This window comes from Danio rerio, chromosome 23, assembly GCF_049306965.1.
Source record: "Danio rerio strain Tuebingen ecotype United States chromosome 23, GRCz12tu, whole genome shotgun sequence".
NCBI classification, from domain to species: Eukaryota; Metazoa; Chordata; class Actinopteri; order Cypriniformes; family Danionidae; genus Danio; species Danio rerio.
This window is the reverse complement of record NC_133198.1, coordinates 7,566,887-7,589,590: the sequence shown is the minus strand read 5'-3', so window position 1 is coordinate 7,589,590 and position 22,704 is coordinate 7,566,887. Positions and strand designations below refer to the sequence as shown.

The 22,704-nt window shown below is 37.0% G+C and overlaps 2 protein-coding genes across 4 annotated transcripts in view; both read right to left on the bottom strand.

Moving 5' to 3' along the window:
* Positions 1 to 10,386, bottom strand: part of hck (HCK proto-oncogene, Src family tyrosine kinase) — a 36,659-nt gene extending 26,273 nt beyond the window's left edge. The window contains exons 1-2 of one of the 2 annotated variants that reach the window (XM_068216859.2): positions 10,262 to 10,386; positions 106 to 152 (exon numbers count right to left, since the gene is read on the bottom strand). The gene's annotated coding sequence lies outside the window, so the exon portion shown is untranslated. The remainder of the gene's footprint in view (positions 1 to 105; positions 153 to 10,261) is intronic. The other variant, XM_005174121.6, reaches the window with a different exon arrangement.
* A 2,188-nt stretch (positions 10,387 to 12,574) lies between these two features.
* Positions 12,575 to 22,704, bottom strand: part of rbbp8l (retinoblastoma binding protein 8-like) — a 32,926-nt gene continuing 22,796 nt past the window's right edge. For both annotated transcript variants that reach the window (XR_012398987.1, XM_005174119.5), the window contains 5 exons: positions 17,287 to 17,416; positions 17,178 to 17,212; positions 16,983 to 17,076; positions 16,819 to 16,906; positions 12,575 to 14,919 (listed from right to left, as the gene is read on the bottom strand). Coding sequence is in view for 1 of the 2 variants with exons in the window: in XM_005174119.5 (XP_005174176.1) it covers positions 16,821 to 16,906; positions 16,983 to 17,076; positions 17,178 to 17,212; positions 17,287 to 17,416 (345 nt within the window). In the remaining variant the exon portion in view is untranslated. The remainder of the gene's footprint in view (positions 14,920 to 16,818; positions 16,907 to 16,982; positions 17,077 to 17,177; positions 17,213 to 17,286; positions 17,417 to 22,704) is intronic.

Sequence of the window (22,704 nt, the reverse complement as noted above, 5' to 3'; positions counted from 1 at the left end):
AACATTAAAAATATTTTGGAGCAGTAAACATCTCAGGCTAAACAATTCAACCAAATCATTGACTTCTGCTGTCTTCATTAGTTTCAAAAACACAGACTTCTTTACTTGAAAAGGCGTCTTTGGATAAATTTTCTCCTGGAGATACTTTTGTCCTAAAAAACAAAACAAAAAAAAAGCATGTAAAAAAAACAAAAAACTTAAAGGTGCAGTAGGTGATCTTCCACAATGCTAACAGCTTAGCATAAATCTCTGAATCACAGTCCCTCCCCTGCCGTCTAGAGCCACGCCTCCTGAAACACGAGCACCGCAAAAGAATCCTCTCTCATGTGTTAAAAGCGACTAGTGCTTGTCCGGCAGGCGTGCAAGCCAATCTGACATGCTATTTCAGAGCGAATATTTAGAATTGCATGAGAAACAATATAGGGAGAGACTAGGCGGAATAGCGCTATTTACTTGTGTTTTGTTGTTAAACTAATTAAGATCTACATCATCGATGCTGTAAAAAGGTCCCTTATGAAACTGAAAATAGTCTTATCAATCTTTCATCGAAAGATTTTAGTAGCTGAACAACACTTCTGTGAAGATATAACCCATTCGTAGCAACAACATCTAACATTACATCAGCTTTGCGTGAAGCTAAAAAAGTTTAAAAGCAAAACATTACCCGTCAAAGAGAAATCCTTCAGACATTGTGTCATACTTTCTTCAGCATGCAAAGGTAACTCCAATATTGTTTCAGGTTCTTAAAAAGTTTTGATTCAGCATGTTTTTACCGATCACGCATGCGCGTGCTCTCTCTCGTGAATGCGCGGCAGTCTGCGAAGCTGTGTACAAATGGCTGTGTAGTTGTTCAAATCTGCATTTGCTGACAGACAGATTGGGCTACTTATTGGAATTCTGAGAGATGTCGGTCTCACTCTATTTTATTGGATGAAATTTTTTTTTGTTTTATGCCTTACCCAAAATATAAAATACATATAAATACATTTAGATCATTTACTGTAATCATTACTGTTAGACTGTGAAGAGACTTTCAACCAGCACAACAAAAAATGCTTCTGAAGACAATCACCTACTGCACCTTTAAATATACTGTACATTTTTGCTGTTTTAAAACCTTGACTTTTCCAAACCATGTTAAACCTTGAAACCAGTTTTTGTCCCATGCCTAGTAAGTAATTCCTCTGATTTTATTATTTTTTTAGTTTGAAAGCAGTATCCTAACAGCACACTTTATTAAACCTCTTGTCCGTAAAGGAAGTACATTTTAGAGAAGTACCTCAAAAATAGACTGAAAGTATATTTTCTTACTTTTAGTTTAAACGAAAATACTGACCACACACTTTTCGATTTCTTTTTCATAAGAGATATGTTTCTCAAAAATTCAGTTGAGTGCCACTGACTGCTTCAATGTACCAAAAATGAAAGTCCTGTAATCATTTACCCAATCACATCACCCTTGACTTGTTTTAAACCTTTATGAGTTTGTTTTTTCTGTTTAGGCATGGGACGATAACCATTTTCTAGGTTTACCACGGTTTGGAAAAGTCAAGGTTTTAAAACCGCCACAATGTTCTGCATTCCTAAGGTATGAGGTATAAGGTATTTTTATTTTAGTTTTTCAGGACAACAGTGTCTCCAACAGAAAAGATATCCTAATCTGTTGTTTTCAAGAGTTCACACTTAGCTGATGATTCATAAAAAGCTTGTTTGGCATGCTGTCCCGGTAGGGAGCCCCGAGCTCAAGGGATCCTCGAGCCCGGGGCTTCCTCCCGTTGGCAGAGCGAGGGGGGAGCCTGAGCTCGGTGGATCTCAGAACTCCCCGGCTGCGGTAGCTAAGGGAACAAAAGGGGTTAGACAAATGCTCGATTGTTATGCATGTTGAATGTCTTTGGATGGTGGGAGGAAACCGGAGAACCCGGGGAAAATCCACGCGGACACATGGAGAACATACAAACTCCTCACAGAAACGCCCACCGGCCTGGAGGGACCAGGGCCAGCAGTGTTCTTGCTGTGGGGCTCACAGTGCTAACCACTGGGCCACCCAATCAGAGGTAAAGGAGGATATAAGGGTAGGAGGGGGTGGGGGGGAGGGAGTTCCTCCAAATGAAGATAAAATAGACTGAAAACTGGTTATTTATAGTAGCTTAGGGCTTATATGATTGGAAGATAGTGATTAGCAAATACGGGACCGGCCGTGATAAATCATATGCACGTGATCCTCTCGAAATTAGTTTATGGATAAACTTGGCTTAAATGATAAAGAAATCTGTGTTTTTGGAACAAATGAAGACAGCAGAAGTCAATGATTGATTTGAATTATTCAGCCTGACATCCCAGCAGTCACATAACTTCATAAAATGTTAATATTAGGTTAGATTTAGGTTGTGATGTCAGGTGACCAAAATTCAATGTCTAGCCAGCGTCTAAGGACAACGTTATTTTGACGTCCAATAAATTACATTGATATTTGGTTGATTTTAGGTTATGTTAAAAAGTGACCAAAATCCAACCTCTGATAGATGTCATAGTGGTAACGTCCACACAACGTCAAGGTGTAGCATGATTAGATGTTAATATTTGGTTGATTTTAGGTTGATTTTAGGTTGGACGTTAGACATTGACGTCGGCCTGACATTGGGTTCTGACGTCAACCTGATTTTCATTTCCAAACAAAATCCAACAACCCAGGCTCATTCTGGAAACGTAGTCCCGCGGACGTTTCTGGAGACCGCGGAATACGTCCCGGGAGGTACGTATAGCTGCAGTTTTTGTTTTTGTGAATCCGCAAGAGGCTGCTGTTGTGCGCTTTTTCGTATCTCAAACGCCTCTCGCGAGTGCAGTTCGCGTCCGCGCTGTTCTTGCGTGAAACCCACCAGAGGCTGCTGTCCGACTGACCGGACTGCGCGACCGTACCGGCCAATCGGCTGACCCGCCCTCCTCCTTCCCTAAACCCAACCAATTTTACCGAATGACCCGCCTGCCCGTTTACTTCTCTAAACCTGAGCAAGTTTACAAAAGCCGTCCAAAAAAAACCCCAAAAACCTTGATTTTCTCTTTTTCTACCGCGTTTTCGGATTTCACCACGTTGTCACCCTGTTATGAAACTCGTTCACTTAATTTTTAGGATTCTGTTTTTGTCTTACCTGATTGCTGGAACCGCTCTTCCCCGGACTCGAAAACGATCACCGTGGTCAACTCCTCTCTGCATCTCAAGCCTGCCGACGTACACGGTGAGCTGAGTGGACAAACGGGTTGCAGCGGGAAAGCCCTTCACAAGGAGGTAAGCGGTCGGCCGGTCGGCCGGCCGGCAAGCGCGATAGGGAACAGCGTCACACCGCCCTGTAGCGTTCGCTTGAAAAAAATAAATGCAGCCGTCTGTGCCTCCCGGGACGTATTCCGCTGTCTCCAGAAACGTCCGCGGGACTACGTTTTCAGAATGAGCTTGGGTTGAAATCCAACGTCTCTACGACATTGGGGTACAACGTCAATATGATGTCATATTGATGTCCTGTGCCTGCAGGGATGTTGATTGTTTTTTTTTTACTGTTTTTTCAAGTTTAGTATTTTAAATGTTCATTAAAAAAAAAAATTGTGTTCAAAGGGGAATAAAAGTTTTAGTTTTTTACCCAGACATTTAAAAAAATATATATTTTAGAGCAGTAATCACAATACCATGAAATGTTTGTTTGTTTGTGATATGTTTATCTAAGATTATTATTGCGTCAGAATCATATACCGGCCCATGCCTACTTCTGTTGAACACAAAAGATGACCTACAGTATTTGTTTTTTCTACTATGTAAGTGGGTGATGATGAGTTTTCAGCTTTCTTTATACAGTATGAACTTCTTTTGTAGAAATAAAAGAAGAAATAAACTCATAAAGGTTTGGGTCTTAAGGGTGAGTGAATTTTTAATTCTGCGTGAACTGTCCCTTTAAGGTCATGTCTCTTTTGGGAAACGCTTTGACTGATAAAAGTAGTGAAAGCCGAAATAACAGGTTTTTTACCTTGACTTCCACGTTGTAGGCTGCAGTTCTCACTCGCCTGTGGTTTTGTCATTAACTCGCTCACACATGCACATGCGGAAGCTGCTCAGTGGAAACTGTGGTTGGTTAAAGCCTAATGTTCAAAGCTGATTCAAATCAGCTAGCCTTTACACCCTAACACTAATTTTGTGTATCAGAACGTGGCAGAAATTAACCAACCAAAACACTACCTCCATTTCAAAGAGATTCCAGCTTTGGCCTTTAGTTCAAGCTACGTTAAGCTACTTTACCAGAAGCCAAACATTACTGAGCTCTTTGGCCTCTTTGTGGTTATCGCCATAACATCGAGGACCTTGAAGTTGCATCTTGAGTCAAACACTTGCAAGTCATGTGTTGACATGGCGTAAGATAATCTTTCTTTTTTTGTTTGATAATTAACTCATGCACGTTTAGTCTAGACTCTCATGTCCCAGAATAAAACCACAACCAAAAAAAAAAAACACACAAACATCATTAGCTGGTTTGTTTGTTAAGGATAGAGATGTAAATAGTAGACCTTTCAAATAGTAGACCTTTGAGGATCTAAACAATGTAGCTGTGATCTGTTAAACTGAATGGTAATTCATGAATTTCTAGTAAAGTTGCATCCTCCAGTAGATGCAATAGCTTGAGAAATACTGTACGTGACGCATACTTGTTTCCCTTGAATGGTTCACCCATGTTCTGCTTTCCGCTTTTCTTTCTTTTCTTTTTTATAAAACTCTGTGTTACTTTGGTTTGCGTATGATTTGCTTTTTTAGTCTCATTGGCTGACTAAAAAGATCAGGGCCTGTGTGAAAAAAGAAGTGTGCTTAATCATTTTGAAAGTGAACTTGTACAATCTTAAACAGATATAAACCTACTTGTGATATCCAAACAATCTTAAACTGATATATGATCCTAATAGTGGATAATTAAATAATTACATTTAAAAAGATGAATATTCTGCCATCATATATTCACTCTCAAGTCAATATACACTTTTGTTAAACACAAAAGAAGCTTTAAGAATGATGGTAACTTATCGGTTGATTAGTCTTGAATGAACATACGTGACCATTTCCAAGAAAACAAGTTTTAAGTTACACAGCTATGCTTGTAGGACTAGCCTAAAAACGTTGAATGATTGAAAACGATCATTATCAGAATGTTAAGCAAAGTTCTTACATAAAGACATTTAGTAAATTTCTTTTTTTGCATTAGCATCGCACATTGCTTAATTTGGACAACTTCAAAGCAGAGTTTCTTAATATTTTGACTTTTTTAGAAACTGTCCAGGTTTTCAAAGTTGTAGTTGTATCTCGACCAGTGGTGTTAAGTAACAAATTACAAAAACTCAAATTACTGTAATTAAGTATTTTTTCTCAGGAATTGTAATTGACTTTTTTTTAGTTTTAAAAATGTATCTGTACTTTTACTCCTACTATTGTTATTCAAATTGCATTACTACTTTATTTTGTCTTGTCCTGCTGAAAAAAACAGCTTAAACCAGCCTAGGCTGGTTGCCTGGTTTTAGCTGGTCGACCAGGCTGGTTTTTGAGGGGTTTTGGCCATTTCCAGGCTGGTTTCCAGCCATTTCCAGCCTGGTCTTAGCTGGTCAGGCTGGGAGATGACCAGCTAAAACCAGCTTGACCAGCCTAGCCAGGCTGGTAGCCCAGCCAAAACCAGCTATGTCCAGCTTAAACCAGGCTGGTCAAGCTGGTTTTAGCTAGATTTAGCTGGTCATTTTCCAGCCTGACCAGCTAAGACCAGGCTGGAAATGGCTGGAAACCAGCCTGGAAATTGCTCTAAAACCAGGATGGTCAACCAGCTAAAACCAGCCAACCAGCCTAGGCTGGTTTAAGCTGAATTTTTCAGCAGGGGGATTGGCTAGGAAGAAAAATCCGTCCCATGTATACTGTCCAACTCTCACCACTCTTAAGTATTTTTTACTCATAGTTTGAGTAATATTTACAAGTAATGGTACTTTTAGTTTTATATAATTTTTCAGTAATCTTTCTACCACTGATCTTGACCAAATATCATCATATCCTAACAATCCATACAATTTTGGAAATTATTATTTGTTCTCAATATCAATGTCTAAAAAAACGTATCCTTATTACTGGTTTGTCCGAGGACTCATTTGGTCACTAACATACTTAAAATGGCGACACGGTGGCGCAGTGGGTAGCAAAATCTCCTCACAGCAAGAAGGTCACTGGTTCGAGCCTCGGCTAGGTCAGTTGGCATTTCTGTGTGGAGTTTCCATGTTCTCCTCATGTTTGCATGGCTTCCTCCAGGTGTTCCAGTTTCCCCCACAAGTCCAAAAGCATGTGGTACAGGTGAATTGAGTAAGCTAAATTGGCCGAAGTGTGTGTGTATGGGTGTTTCCCACTGGAAGGGAATCCGCTGCATAAAACATATGCTGGATAAGTTGGCACTTCATACCACTGTGGCGACTCCGGCCTGCCATTCTTTCTGTTTGACTGTCTGTAGTGATGACAGGCGATTCGCGAATGAATCATTTGTTTTAACTGGATCTTCTAAGTGAACGGGTTAAGCCAGTTCATTAAATTAAACAGAGTTGTTGTGAAATGGTTTGCGTCTTCAGCAAGTACTAACATACCAGATACTCCCTCTGAATCGAAATAAACCAATATCCTGAGTTATTCAGTAACTCGAACAGTACACTGACTCATCTGCTGTGAAAAAAGAGACCTGATGATGATGATGATGATAATTGCGAGCCGACTGTCAGTTACCTCGCAGCACACTTTCTCATTGAGTGTGTGATTCAACCTAAGGCTTTTTTATTCCACAATATATTTTGTAAAAGCCAATTAAGCAAGGTAAAAAGTAACTCGTGTTACATTTTTTAAAGAAATAACTCAAACAATTTCACTCATTTTTAAAGCAATGCCTTATACCACTCGTAACTTTGAAAAAGTAAAAATGCGCAGTACTTATAAAGCGCTACCCCCAACACAGATGATGTGTAAATAATGAAAAAATATACATTTTAGGATGAACTGTCCTTTTAAATATACTTAAAAAAGGTACAATTTCATATTTCCTAACATACTTTGGTACCCTTTTAAAAAAATTAATTCTTCTAATAATATTATAAAATTATAATTAGATATAATTACACTTTTTATGAACTGACTTACACACTAAATCACTATAGTTTACCTGTTTGTCAGTTTTTAAATGTGTACAAATATGTTCCATCAGTATTCAGCCTAACATAAATTATGATAAAATTAAAAAACCTAATTATTCCTTTTAAGGGTTATTTAGGATCCCTAAATAGAGTCTTTTAAATATTTAATCAAATGATTCTTGTTCTAATAATCCTGACAAGATGTGTTTCGGTAAATAAACTATGGTAAAGTATTACGCTTTGCTTTTTTTGATGTGCAAAAAGCCCTTTTCATATTTGACTCAAACTCTTTTCATTCCATTACAATCGTCTGTTTAAATCTGTACGTGTTTTTTTACAAGGCTGTTTTTTTAAACCTTTACTCAGTTAGTCTCCTTTCAGCCAGGCTTCATCACAAGTGCATTTCCTTCTTCCGACTGAGAATCTGATAACTGATTATACCCTGAAGAAATTTCAGATTTGCCTTTCGACATCCCGTCCAAAGATTGCTGTGTCCCTCAAAGCCCGGGAGGCCGAGAGGAACCACCTCCACTTATTTTCCACATCAATGTGAGGAGACGAACTACAGCTCCCTCCATTTAACCACACACATGCAAATATGTCATGCTACCTTCCTTGTTATAAGGCTCTCTCATTGTTTTTTGTTTTCTCTCCCTAGACACATATGTGCAGACTGTCACCATATACCGTAAAAACATTTAACGGCGAAGTGTGCACTCTTTGTATCGATTTACATTCGGATGGATCCTCAGAGGAAGAGAAATGGTTCATCTGATAGTCTTGTTCTGTAAAACCAGTGGACTATGGAAGTAACAGAAAAAGTCAAGCTAAAGCGTGATGTTTCAAAGAAACAGGCAGGTTCCTCAAACCCAAGTGACTGCGATTAAATGCCTATAAATAAAAAAATAATAATACAAGTTGATATTTTAGGTATGCATTAGTTTGAGTATGTCTATGTAGTAGGTGTATAAATATCAATACACTACCAGTATACAGTTGCAGTCACAATTATTAGCTCCTCTGAATTATTAGCCCCGTTTATTTTTTCTCTAACTTCTGTTAAACCGAAAGAACATTTTTGTCAACACATTTCTAAACATAACAGTTTTAATAACTCATTTCTAATCACTGATTTATTTTATCTTTGTCATGATGACAGTAAATAATATTCGACTAGATATTTTTCAAGACACTTCTATACAGCTTAAAGTGACATTTAAAGGCTTAACTAGGTTAATTAGGTTAACTAGGCAGGTTAGGGTAATTAGGCAAGTTATTGTATAACGATGGTTTGTTCTGTAGACTGTCGAAAAAATAAATAGCTTAAAGGGGCTAATAATTTTCACCTTAAAATGGGTTTTAAAAAAAATTAATAACTGCTTTTATTCTAGCCGAAATAAAACCAATAAGACTTTCTCCAGAAGAAAAAATATTATCAGACATACTGTGAAAATTTCCTTGCTCTGTTAAACATCATTAGGGAAATATTTTAAAAAGAAAAGAAAAGGGGGGAGCAAATAATTCTGACTTTAACTGTATATAATAGTGCACTAGGCTATATATTACTTCTGACTACATTGGCCCACTTTTTAGCTCATAATAGTATACTACTTTATATGCAACCATAGTCAATTTTGAGTACACGACTAGTTCACAACTTAGTTGGTATGACAGCTGTGTTATAATAGATATACTGACAGTTACCCGTTAAATATTTGTATAACTTTTTAGTTTAAGAAAGTTCTCGTCAAAGTAAAATACTTGTAGTTTTCAGAAATGTAGACTATGTGTACACAAGCACACAATTATTTTTTTTAAGTGTACTACATTAACATGTTAAAGAGATACCTTTATGAATTTCTTTCTTCTGTTAAACACAAAAAAATATATTTAGAAAAATGTTGGAAAACTGTAACCTTCGACTTTCATATTATTTGTTTTCCTACCGTGTAAGTCAATAGTTGCAAGCTTTCAGCTTTCTTCAAAATACCTCCTTCTTGTGTTCAACAAATGAAAGACACACTTAAAGGATTGTAACTACTTGACAGTGAGTAAATAGTGAGTGAATTGTCATTTTTTTGGGGTGAACTATGCCTTTCATTTTGTATTAAATACACTTTTAACTGTACTTTAAATAGATATGAAGATAATTCTCAAGCATGCTACCAAAGAAGATCAGGTTCAGTTCCACTTAACCTGATACTGCATTTAAATAGGAGAGTATTAGAATAAACAGTAACACTTTACAGTAAGGTTGTATTAGTTAATGCACTTCCTAACATGAACTTACAATGAGCAACACATTAATTACATTATTTATTAATGTTTGCTAATGTAAACAGTTCATTGATGATTCATGTTAACTCACAGTGCATTGACTAATGCTAACAAGCATTAATTCGTATTTTACTAATGCATTAAATGCTGTACTGATATTGTTCATTATTAATACACATTACATACATTAACAAATGAAACGTTTTTGTATAGTGTTACTGAGTAAACATATCTACAAGACAACTGTACTCGAATAGTTAAGTATTCTTTAAGACAGTACAGACTAAGCGTACTTTTCCTTAGCATATTCTGAGAAGTATGTAAAAACCGAAAGTATTTTTCTGTTTAATTGCTGCATGCAAACTAATAGCACATTTGCATTTTTGTATTATTTTACTAAAAAAGAATGTATAACCTCTTGAATTACGATGTCTTTGTTTTGAAAATATTTTAATTATTTAATTCAGAAATTGTCATAACACTGAATCAGAAAAACGATATCAAATCTTTCTAATTAATATAAGTTAGATATGTTTTAGATTCTAGTTTACACAGAAATGGCAAAGCAGCCCGGAGAAGATATGAAAATCAATAAGACTGTTAAAGTAACATTACATGCAAATTAGTGCCGCTATGTCTTTAGCTTGTTAGAAAATGTGAAAACGTCATCGAAAAGAAAATTGAAAACCAGCTTTAACAAAACAGCATTCACAATGGAAGTCGTTCAATCAAAATAGGCTGAACAGATTCAAATATTAGCAAGGATACAGCAAAATGAAATGAAACACCGCAACTCTTAAAAGGAACTCACCGCTTCACTCGCAATCCAGTCAAAAGTTAAACTTCTTTAGGCTATTCACAAAAAAATCGCCAAATGACCTACGAGCAGAAAAAAATTGCAGTGCCTTCACACCGGCTTCTCCATCACAGTGATGCGCTTTAGTTCAGTGAATATTGAGACTGTCGTTTCTGTTCTGCTCAACAGGGCGTGTCTCAAATACCGCCGAGATGCCTGACAACTACCATTAGACGCTTTCAGAATCAGCTTAGTTCATACTGAAACACTTGAGTGAGCATACAAGACTCAAAACAAGCTATTTACCACCAGAAAGGTTCCAAGACCATGCACTACGCCTAAAGTGTTGTCTAGGTAGGGAACGGAGTGAGTATTGAGCCACATCCTTTATAGTCAGAGGAAATCTGTCATGAATATTCCGCTTCATTATCTGCGTGCCCGATTCACGCAACAAACTTCAGCCACGAGTGTGTGTGTGTGTGTGTGTGTGTGTGTGTGTGTGTGTGTGTGTGTGTGTGTGTGTGTGTGTGTGTGTGTGTGTGTGTGTGTGTGTGTGTGTGTGTGTGTTAAAAGTTGCTAGAAACTTTTAAAATCCTTTTTGCAAACTTCTGAGAAATGTCATATATTATTCACTCTGCCTATATTTAACACGAATATCCCAACATTTAAGGGTTATAAGGTAATTTCATGTACATAATAAAATACCAGAGGCAGATTTACACAAGATTTGCTTGAGAACAGATTAGAAGATTTGTGTGTACCTATTAGCACATAGTCACAGACATACACACACAGATGTGTTATTGGTGTGGAAATAGACAAACAAACAGTTGGTCTGGACTCAAGTTACATAAGGACAAAAAAAAAACCTGAGCCTCTAATAATCCCCTATCAGATTGTGGGATTAAACACTCTCCTTTGAAAAGAGACAGAGAAAGAGAGACATAAAAAAGAAAATACATAAATAACATCTCTAATAATGAACACTAACATTAACCAAAACCATGATCTATAAATCTAAAAACCGTGAATATGCAGTGCAGTTACTTCATTATATATATATATATATATATATATATATATATATATATATATATATATATATATATATATATATATATATATATATATATATATATATTCATTCATTCATTTTCTTGTCGGCTTAGTCCCTTTATTAATCCGGGGTCGCCACAGCGGAATGAATCGCCAACTTACCCAGCACGTTTTTACTCAGCGGATGCCCTTCCACTGCAACCCATCCCTGGGAAATATACACTCACCAACCAAAAACACACCATTTGCCTTCAGCTGAGGTACATACACCAAGGTATGCAGAAGAGGGTATCTGAATGTACAACACATCGAACCTTGAAGCAGATGGGCTACAGCAGCAGAAGACCACACCGGGTGTCACTCCTGTCAGGTAAAAACAGATGCTACAATTGGCACAGACTCACCAAATTTGGACAATAGAAGATTGGAAAAAAATTGCCTGGTCTGATGAGTCTCGATTTCTGCTGCAACATTCAGATGGTGGGGTCAGAGTTTGGCATCAACAACATGAAAGCATGGATCCATCAGCCTTGTATCAACGGTTCAGGCTGGTGGTGTAATGGTGGGGGGGATATTTTCTTGGCACACTTTGGATCCATTAGTACCAATTGAGCATCTTGACAATGCCAACGCCTACCTGAGTATTGTTGCTGACCATGTTCATCTCTTAATGACCACAGTGCCCATCTTCTGATGGCTACTTCTAGCAGGATAACGCACCATGTCATAAAGCATGAATCATCCCAGACTGGTTTCTTGAACATGACAATGAGTTCACAGTACTCAAATGGCCTCTGCAGTCACCAGATCCCAATCCAATAGAGCACCCTTGGGATGTGGTGGAACAGGAGATACGCATCATGGATGTGCAGCCAACAAATCTGCAGCAACTGCGTGATGCTATCATGTCAATGCGGACCAAAATCTCTGAGGAATATTTCCAGTGCCTTGTTGAATCTATGCCATGAAGGATTAAAGCAGTTCTGAAGGCAAAAGGGGGTCCAACCCGGTACTAGTAAGCTGTACCAAATAAAGTGGCCAGTAAATGTCATATATATGATGAGGCTACACACAGGAGTCTGAGAAAAATGTTAATTTTAGAAGCAAATACAACACAATATCTAAAATACCATTGGCATTTAGAGGTTGTTGCATATAAACTCTTCATACGTATAAACATTCATAAGAATTCTGCATATTTTGCCCACTTTCTGAACCATTTACAGGACGACAGTTGTAAAACTCATAAAGCATGACCACAAACACTTGCCATGTGCTTAGTTGTATTTATTTCGATGGACAACAGATGTTTTTCCTGTTATTTACAGTGAAGAATTCGAATAACAGCAATCTCCATATGGTATATTTCGCTAAATATAGATTTACCGCAGTTTAAAGTAAATATAGTTGACAAATGCAACAGCAATTATACAGAAAGTTAACTTTTTTTCTTCACAGTTTTACCCTTCCTCCTTTTACACGCAGAAACGTTTTACAGCTGCAAGTGGAAAATTCACTATTACAAAATATATGCTTGACATCTCAAAAAAACCAAAAGGGGAAGCCAAGGGTTTTACATTTTGTCACATCTACAAGAAGCAGGCCGTAGTGCTCAGACGAAGACAAAAATAGATGAGAAGTGACAGTTCTCGCACGGAAGAGAGAATGAACACAAACCAAGACGAGAAACACGACTTCATGGCAACATCGCAACAAGAAAACCAGAAATTAATAATAACATGTGGCTTAAAATGAAGGAGAATCAACTGAATATAACAAGACAATTAGAAAAACAAACCAAAAAAAAAGAAGAAGTTTATTGACAGCCCCCCTTGTCAGTAAGAACAGCTGGCTTCCTGTTTGGCTAGAGTTGAATATTTCTGCCAACTGAAGTAACATCACATTTCATCTGCATTTCAGCAATTGAAGTTGTATGACTGATAGAGTTGGAAATAATGAACAACATATCAAATATAATGCAGGGTTCGGTCTGTTTTGATGCACATGGACAGGTTAACATGTGTTTGGATTTTCTGGAAAACTTAAAGGGCACCTATGGTGAAAAATCTACTTTTTAAACTATTTGGACAGACATATGTGTATATATAGTGTATAGACCATCATACTGGGGTGATACAAACAGACCCAGTCCTTCTTTTTCAATTAAACAACATAAAAACGGTGGACCAATTAGAGCGGTTTTCAGACCGACCGCAACTTTACGTAGAAGTGCGGTCCCCCCGCCCACCGAATTGATTGACAGCTGCGCGCATTAACATGTTCCGGTAGTCACTTGTATATGTCAACAAGACCAGGCAGACATGCGCAAAGCAACCGGGAATAAATGGTCTGTTCTGTTCGCTAGTATCAGCAATTATCATCAAATGTGATTAAGAGTAAGTTTCACATGTTTAAAGTGTTTTAAAACAGTGCACGTGTGTAATTAATTACAGCGATTTACTTCAGCTTTACTTCATCAGCACAGCCGCGTGTCAGAACAATTATAAAAGAAGACGCTTCAATCCCGGTTTGTGGAAGTTAAATCAGGTTTATTTTGTACATTAGCATAACAGATATCCACACAGTACTGGAGATTAGCCTGTATCCTGTCATATTTGAGTGCAAAAACAGTGCTGTGCTAAGCTAAGCGCGCTCTGTCTGTCTGCCTGCCTGTGTGTGTGTGTGTGTCAGCTGCGGTGTGCGTGTATATCTCTCTCTGTGTGTGTGTGTGTGTGTGCTTTGTAGCGATATTGTGTGTGGCTCATCATTGCAACTTCACAATACTGATTAGTAAAGGTTAGTTCTCTGTAGTATTTCTCACAAACGCTACGTGAGACCTTCTTCCTTTAAGTCTGTCTGTTGTCTGACGCAGCTGAGGGAGGAGATTAAAGCACGCGGGAAGGCACGTAGAAAAAGTAGGCGGGAAAGACTCGTCTTAAAGGCGCAGTACGACAAAACCACCCCCTGCTGGAAATCAGTATAAAACAGCATCCTGTAAAAGGTATAATGAAAAATCTGATGGGTGTTTTGAGCTAAAACTTTATATACACATTCTAGAGACGCAAAAGACTTAAATTAAATCTGAAAAAAAGGGGTAACCTAGGTGCCCTTTAAATGCATCCAAGTCATTAAAACATGTATAGATGCTACTTGTTGATGTATCCGCCATCTTGGAACAGTTATTGTGTTGTCACTCACTTAAAAAATGTCACAACTCATGCTTCCTCTAAGCTGCACCAGTATGTGGCCGTGCACCTCTGATTAAGACAGAAAATGCCATGCAAAAAGATTGCACTCTAGTAAGTGGTAATATTTTAAGTGCAAATCATAACAGGTGTCAATCGACTGGGAAGATTTTAAAATGAGTGAGCGATTTATTCAGTTTCTTTGTGGAAATACAATCTGGATGACAGAAGAAAACAAGTGCTGCAGGTACATCAGGTCTATAGAGTTAGAATCGGTAAACGCTGCTGACAGCTTTTACAGAAAGACAATGATTTGCACTATAGTCAGCAGCTGTAGTAGGAATGGGTTTTGGTTACTCTAGAGATGCCCAAACTAGGGCCCGCAGGTCAAAGTTGGCCCATGGTAACCTTTGATTTGGTCCGCCATCCCATCTGAGAAGAGAGGGAGAATGACAGTAATGGTTTAGGCATTGTTATTTTCAATTTAATGTAACCTTTTATTTGTTTTATTGTTAAGCTCCTAAAAAAGCTACATGAAATGAAATGTTTCTATTTGAATGCAGTAGTTTAGTTTTAAATGTAAATAGTCTTCCAATGGATAGTGGACAATGCAGAGACTTTGTTGAGCAAATCGAGGCAAAGGCAGATTCTGCTTGACTGATGTATTCAGCATTGAACTGTTACAGTATAAATGTGATTGTTTGTTTTTATTGCAATATATAATATAGTATATAATTAAAGTTATACTGCAGGGGTCAATACGATTCAAAATCATGTTTTCTATTAATTGTTAAATATTATGAAATAAATTACCCATGGCAACTTGTAAAATAAATTGGGTATTTTTATCTTCGGCCCACAACTCTCAATAAAATTTAATTTTTGGCCCTTTATACGAAAAAGTTTGGGCACCCCTTCTCTATACGAATGGCAACACACGCAAGGTAAAATGTTATAAGGTTTCACAGTATGCTGCCTTGGTTCAGTGGTAGAAATTACAGATGATGGATGCAGTATGCTAACAAATCTGGTTATTATATTGATTTATATTATTCGTTTTGATTTAATAATGCAGGCCTAATGAACTGATCTCATTTGTCAATAAACAATTTAAAGCTCCTATAGATAATCAGCGGGAAACGTGGTTGCGCAGTGGTTGGCTGTTGCCTTACAGCAAAGAGGTCACTTGTTTGAGCCCTGGCTGGGCCAGTTGGCATTTCTGTGTTTATTTCCAGTTGGTCTTCCTGTATTTGCAGGGGTTTCCTCTGGGTGCTCTGATTTCTCCCACAGTCATACGCTATAGGTGAATTGGCTGAGCTAAATTGTCCGTAGTGTATATGTGTATGTCCTGGTCCTCCAGGTTAGGGGTTGAGCATTGGGCTAACGACCCACCTCATAAAAACTAGATGCTACGAAACACCAACATGGTGCGGTTTATTATCAACCTCAAAATAAACGGCCTTTGAAAGCAAATTACACCTCAGAGAGATGACTTTAATGTTGTTTTTTAATCATTCCAAGTATAAATGCTGGAACATTTTAAATGAATAGGGCTTAGGGGGGATAACAGGGAATACAACACAGCCAGGAACTAGAGGTGTAGTTGCAAGCGTACAAGTTGTGAATGTTTATTGGAACGACGAATTTGTGAAATGTTAAATCAGCAAACTATGTTTGTAACGACGAAAATTGCAACCTAAGTTGTCTAACGATGGTTTTCAAAAACGCACCCCTGCATAATATTTGGTTTAAATGATTTTTAAAACAGATTTCATTGTAAAGAATGGTAGTATTGACAACACACTGTAAAAATGCTTCCCTGGGAAGCAAAAAAGTGCTTTATTCACTGAAATTACTGCTTGATGAGATTTAATATGACTCAAGTGGCTTATTTCGAAGAATGAATTGAATATTTCTATTTCTTTAATTTTAAAATTGATGTTAAAACTGTTTGATATAACCTCGTTCTGTATGTATTCTGTATATGTTGGGTATAAACGCTTTTGCTCAGGTTGCCAAAAATATCCACCATTAGTTAAACGTTTTGATTAAAAAATTTAAATAAAAAAACGATAAGAGCATTGGTATTGCAGCTTGGAATAGTTATATCATTGTGTGTTCTGAATGTGAGTGATCAACATGTACTTATTAACCTTTTGGGGGCTTAATAATAAAAGTGACTACAGTTGAAGCCAATGCCTTTCAAAAATACAAAACAATTAAAAATAAATAGCCAAAATTAAAAATTGTGTTCTTTCTATTGACAGCAATTAAACGTAAAAAACAAAACAAAAACAAAAACAAAAAAAGGGACAATTACAAAAAGGAGACCTTCATCCTTGTTCTGGGTCAGCATGGTTTCCTTGAGGTCCCCTGTTTAGCCGTATTCTCTTTTCTTTTTGCGAGCGAAGGGACGGAGCTAAGACAGAACAACGAGTCAAAAGGGACATTTCAAATCTAAATGTAACAAATAACAGTTAAAAAAGTTAACTCACAATCAGAATCTTGACCAGATCTTTTTCTGCTTGCTTCAAGGTGGTTGTTTTCCTTCTCCTCTTGCTCTATTGATCTGCTTCCAGAATCTGCGACCTTTAAAATACAGTAGGTCAGTGACCAGAAAAAAGCAGAAGCTACAACTGAAACCTCAATTAAAATAGTATGCAGCATAATAACATCAATGCTCTGATTACCTGTCCTCCATGTTTAAGTGTCTCCATTACAACAACTGGAAGGCAAAGCAAACAATTTAGACCTGGTTAATACTGTTGCATTTATGCTTAATGAAAAATACAGCTTTACCTGGTTGGAGGGAAATAGTTAGTGAAGGAACTTTCTTGTTCTCTGCGCTTATAGATGTTTCAGCAGCTGGAGAGTGTTGATCTTCTTTTACCTCATCCTGTTCATTACATCTTTCTTGTGCTTCCTCTTGCTGTGTGAAGTGAACCAAACATCACGGTTACTTTTATTTGTACACTCAGAGACCCGCACATCACAAGATTCACAAAACATATTCACTTGCGGAGGCATTTTAGGTTAATTGCTGTCAAGTTGTACTGATTTGTTCACTTTTCATTGAATTCATAACACGAATCAAGGAATTAGTACAATTTTTAAATAAATAATTCAATGTTTTATCTAAAACAAGAGAAGAAATTGATAAAAATGTATGAAGTAATTCTAAATTTGTGTTGATTATACCACCTTTCTATATAATATATCTTGTAGAGCTTAATAAATACACTGTGATAAATGCTACACACAATCAGTTTCTCTTAGGACAACATGAAGGAATTAAGTTAGCTTATTTGTTTTTACAAATTTGAGTGGATTGAACAACACAATTAAGTTGTCCCAAAAAAATCTCAAGAATTGTGTTGTTTCAGCTCTTTTTTAATAATTAGTTGTCAAATGTATTTTGAGTGTAAGCACAGAAGGTAGAGAAAGGTTTGCAGCAGCTAAAAAAGAAAAAAAAAGTTTTTTTTTTTTTTTTTACAAACAGTAACAGTAATTTGGTTTAGTTATCAAAATAATTATATTTTTTAACAAAGCAAGAACAGTAACATCCTGTTTCCCCTGATCAGTTGATGTGATCAGCAACGCTATGTTGTTATAGTTCATTTAAAGAGCTTTTCTTAACACTGTGCTAAAATAGTAGGGGTGTTAACTTGCTTGCAGAAAAAAAAACTACCTGAAGATTGAAAGAAACGGAAATGCTTAAACTGTTTTCTTCTTCTATCTTAAGGTTAAGCTATTAGCTTGCGAATTAAATACTTATTGAAAGTCTAACAGATCCAGGAAAAGTCAGAATTATTAGCCCTTTCTGAATTATTAGCCCCCCTGTTTATTTTTTCCCCAATTTCTATTTAATAGAGAGAAGATTGAACACATTTCTAAATATAATAGTTTTAATAACTCATATTTAATAACTGATTTTTTTTTTGTCTTTGCCATGATGACAGTGAATAATATTTGACTAGACATTTTTAAAGACACTTCTATGCAGCTTAAAGTGACATTTAAAGGCTTAAGTAGGTTAATTAGGTTACCTAGGCAGGTTAAGGTAATTCGGCAAGTTATTTTATAATGATGGTTTGTTCTGTAGACTATGGAGACAGTAAATAGTTTAAAGTGGCTGATAATTTTGTCCTTAGAATAGGTTTTTAAAAAAATGTAAAACTGCTTTTATTCTAGCCGAAATAAATACAAATAATATTTTCTCCAGAAGAAAAAATATTATCAGACATACTGTGAAAATGTCCTTGCTCTGTTAAAAATCATTTGGGAAATATCTAAAAAAAGAGAATAAAAAATTCAAAGGGGGCAAATAATTCTGACTTCAACTGTATATGAAATTATGAATAACATATGAAGGGGGGCATTAAATTACTGTTAATTTCTTTGCATTTTAACTTTGTAAACTATAAAATCATGCGTCTCCTCACAGACTGCTCCCCTCTTTCTCCCCCTGCTCTGCTCGCCATGCCCACTCTTCCCTCTGCTCGCAGTGCTCCACGCCCATCATGAAGCATTATTTGAAAAATTGGACTTGAACCTAAAGAGGGGGATTTCATGGTTTGGTCCCACTTTATATTAAGTGGCCTTAACAACTTTGTACTTGCATCAAAAAATAAATACAATGTACTTACTGTATTTATAATGTATTTGTGAACACTTGTGGTGCTTTTGAGTTGGGATAGAGGTTGGGTTATGGACAGGTTTGGTGGCATGGGTAGGTTTAAGAGTGGGTTAAGGTGTAAGGGATGGTCAACAGTGTATTTACAAATGTAATTACAAAAGTTAATTACAGATGTAAATACACACATGTATTAAATCAAGCATAAGTACACATTAAATACATGTATTTCCACAATAAGTACATTGTAACAAACTATAAACTCCAGTGTAAGTATATATTAGTTAAGGCCACTTAATATAAAGTGGGACCCATGGTTCTTTAACATTAAAAATCACGGTAGCTGTGGATAGTCTACTACAACTAGAACAGGCTTAGGAATATGGGAAGTATCATGGTCTAAACAGACTACCTGATTTAAACATACCCCCCCCCCCTTTTTTTTCTCTTCCCCCTTTTTTTTATTATATTTATTTATTTGTTTATTTTTATTTTATTTATTTACTTATTTATTATTATTTATTTTATATATTATTCATTTTTTATTTTATATATATACTTTTAAGGGAATGGGTTGTTGGGAGGGAGAATGGGGGGTAAAAGTTTGCTGTGCCTTCATGATTATTGTTCAGTAATTGTGTAATCTGTTGTTATATGCAAATTGAAAAAAGTAATAAATATATTGTACAAAAAAAATAAATAAATCACGGTAGCTTAAATGGGGTTAAAAAGGGGATACTGTATGCAGAATCCAGAATTCCCTTTATTAGTGACACTGGTGGCTTCAGCTTGTTAATTGTGACATCACGCAAAGCGGCTTCCGGGTCCAATCGCTATATCAAACTGTATGGGGAGAGTCATCAAATGGTATTAAAAATGATTAAATAGCAATTTAATTCTTTCAAAAATCACGATAGCACTATACATAAATCCATGCCTAAAATCTGATCGCCAGAAAGTGATTAATTTTTAATAAATTGTTAAAATTTTACTGTCGGATGCAGCAAGTCCAGAGACAGTTGTGTACACCATGATTCATATAAAATTCACTTTAATGTGTGATATGACTAAAAAGTGTCTATAAACGAGTATTTTCATTATTCAAATAAGTAGCGGCTTGGACGACAGACTGGACCACAGACAGTATGTCATACGTCACGACTTAACAAGTGGATAAAGTGAACTGCAGTCAGCAACTGAACATGTTTCAGTGCCCTCACAGCCCTGATATAGTAAAGTAAAAAGTTGGAAATACTTTGGCAGCAAGATACCAAAAAGATACATCCATAAAGCTGAGGAACATTTAGATCATTTTTTTCTCTCAGCGTAGTCTGAAAATAATAATAATAATAATAATGATAATAATAATAATAAAATATATAAAAATATAAATATATAAAATAATAATAACAGTCTTATTAATAATAGAGTAATAGTATGACAAAATAAGAAAGCGGCAGTTAAAGGAGTCACAAACTGAGAAATCTAAATTGCCTTGATCTGTTGACATATAGAGGTCAACGTACTATAAAAACATCCTGTAATTTTCAGAACTTAAAACTTCCTTATTAGTCTAAAAACAGCTCAAGTTAAAGTCAAATCTAACAAAATGACAGATTGTCAATGTTGCTCTATTTCTTGTCATAGTGTGGCTAAATCCCACTTCCACGATCACCTAATTCTACGCCACAGCCTGATTAGCTTCACTCTTTTTTGCACTGTGGCAGGTAAATAATGAGAGGCAAATGCAGGTCTATGGAGAAAATATTCATTCATTTTCCTTCGGCTTAGTCTCTTTATTCTTCAAGGGTTGCCACAAAATGGAATGAACCCCCAACTTATCCAGCATGTTTAACACAGCGGATGCCCTTCCAGCTGCAACCTGTTACTGGGAAACACCCATGCAAAACCAACACAGGGAGAGCATGCAAACTCCACACATAAATGCCAATTGGCCCATCCGGGACTCGAACCAGCGACCTTCTTGCTGTGAGGTGACATTGCTTACCACCGAGCCACCATCTCGCAATGTAGAAAATAATAAAATTTCAAACTGTGTAATGATGATCATGCTTTGAAAGTCATTGGCTGCTAATATGATTTTGCTATTTAAAGTTTGCAAATAATCCATTTCTGAAATTATATTATTAAGGCGAAAGTCAGAATGTGCAAATATAAAACCAATTTTACCTCTATGTGTAAGTTCACATACCCTGCCGTACAGGTGTAGTTCGCTGTCAGAAAGCGGCTGTTTTCCTTGTTGATGATTATACAGGCCTTGTACAGCTCCATATTCTTTCCTTGTCTTTGGCTAGGCAGAACCTCAGTTTTTAGCACTACATAGTGTTGAATCTGGTAATCATGGAACATTATTTCTTGCACATGACCACACAGAACAACATTGTAGGTATCCAAAGACTTGTAGGCCTTTAAAGGGCCCATATTACGTTGTTTTTAAAAATACCCTTCCATGTAATGTGTAATACAGCTCTAAGTGAAGTCAAGTAAACAGCTAAGGCTTAAATTTGTAATTGTACAGTGTTTAAAACTGTTGATTCATCTATAAAAGAGTTGACTCATAGTGCTTCAAACAAGTCGCCTTGATAACGAGTCATTAGGTGTTTCGCCATGACGTACTAACGAAACCAAGTTATCCACGTGCACGCGCAATTTGAAACCTGCGGCCCCGCCCTCTAACACAGAAACCCACACACACACAAACACACACACACAAACATGCTGGTCGATTGAAGTCACACTGCCGATGGATATTATTGAGTCTCTACCCAAAGATGAAACCTCAGCATTATAACCAAGCAGTTGGAAACTACTGGAAACTTCTGCAAACTACATGCTACAAAGAATACTTCATCGGCGTTTGTTAAAGGAAGGATCAGTAAAGAGTAACTTACTGCTGGACATGTCAGGATGGGTTTCTTCCTCCATTTCTCAAGTGTAAGTACGTGCGCTTAAAGTTGTTGCCTCGTTTACTCTAGCTTGCAAATGTATTTAGTTGTGATTTGTTACTTGTAACTGCGTGTACTGTATGAGGTTAACTCGCTTTATTCTCATATCGCGTGCAAAGCCACGTTAAAAAACGCGTCGTGTGCTGCTTTGTTGATGGAGTCCGTGGAGGAGAGTAGTGTGTGTGTGTGTGTGCGCGCCGTCGTCCGGAGGTGTGTGTGTGTGTTTGTGTGTGTGCGCGCGCGTTGTCGTCCGGAGGAGGGTTAGAGGGTTAAGTGTGTGTGTGTTTTTGTGTGTGTGTGTGTGTGTGTGTGTGTGTGTGTGTGTGTGTGTGTGTGTGTGTGTGTGTGTGCGTGTGCGTGCGCGCGCGCAAGGACGAGGGTAATATGTGTGTGTGTGTCTGTGAAAAGAGCAGAGTGAGACAAGCTAGAAGATCTCCTCAACAGTTTTTGGAGTTTTTGCTCAATAAAATAGTTAGTCGTTGGTATTTTCAAGTCCATCGTCTGTATTTACATTCACCCACTGGCAGCTAAAATCCACGCCTTACACTATCGAGCGTGTATGAACTGTGACTACTTTTATATTGCTGATTAGCTGTTGGGCATTTCACTCTGTCTCTC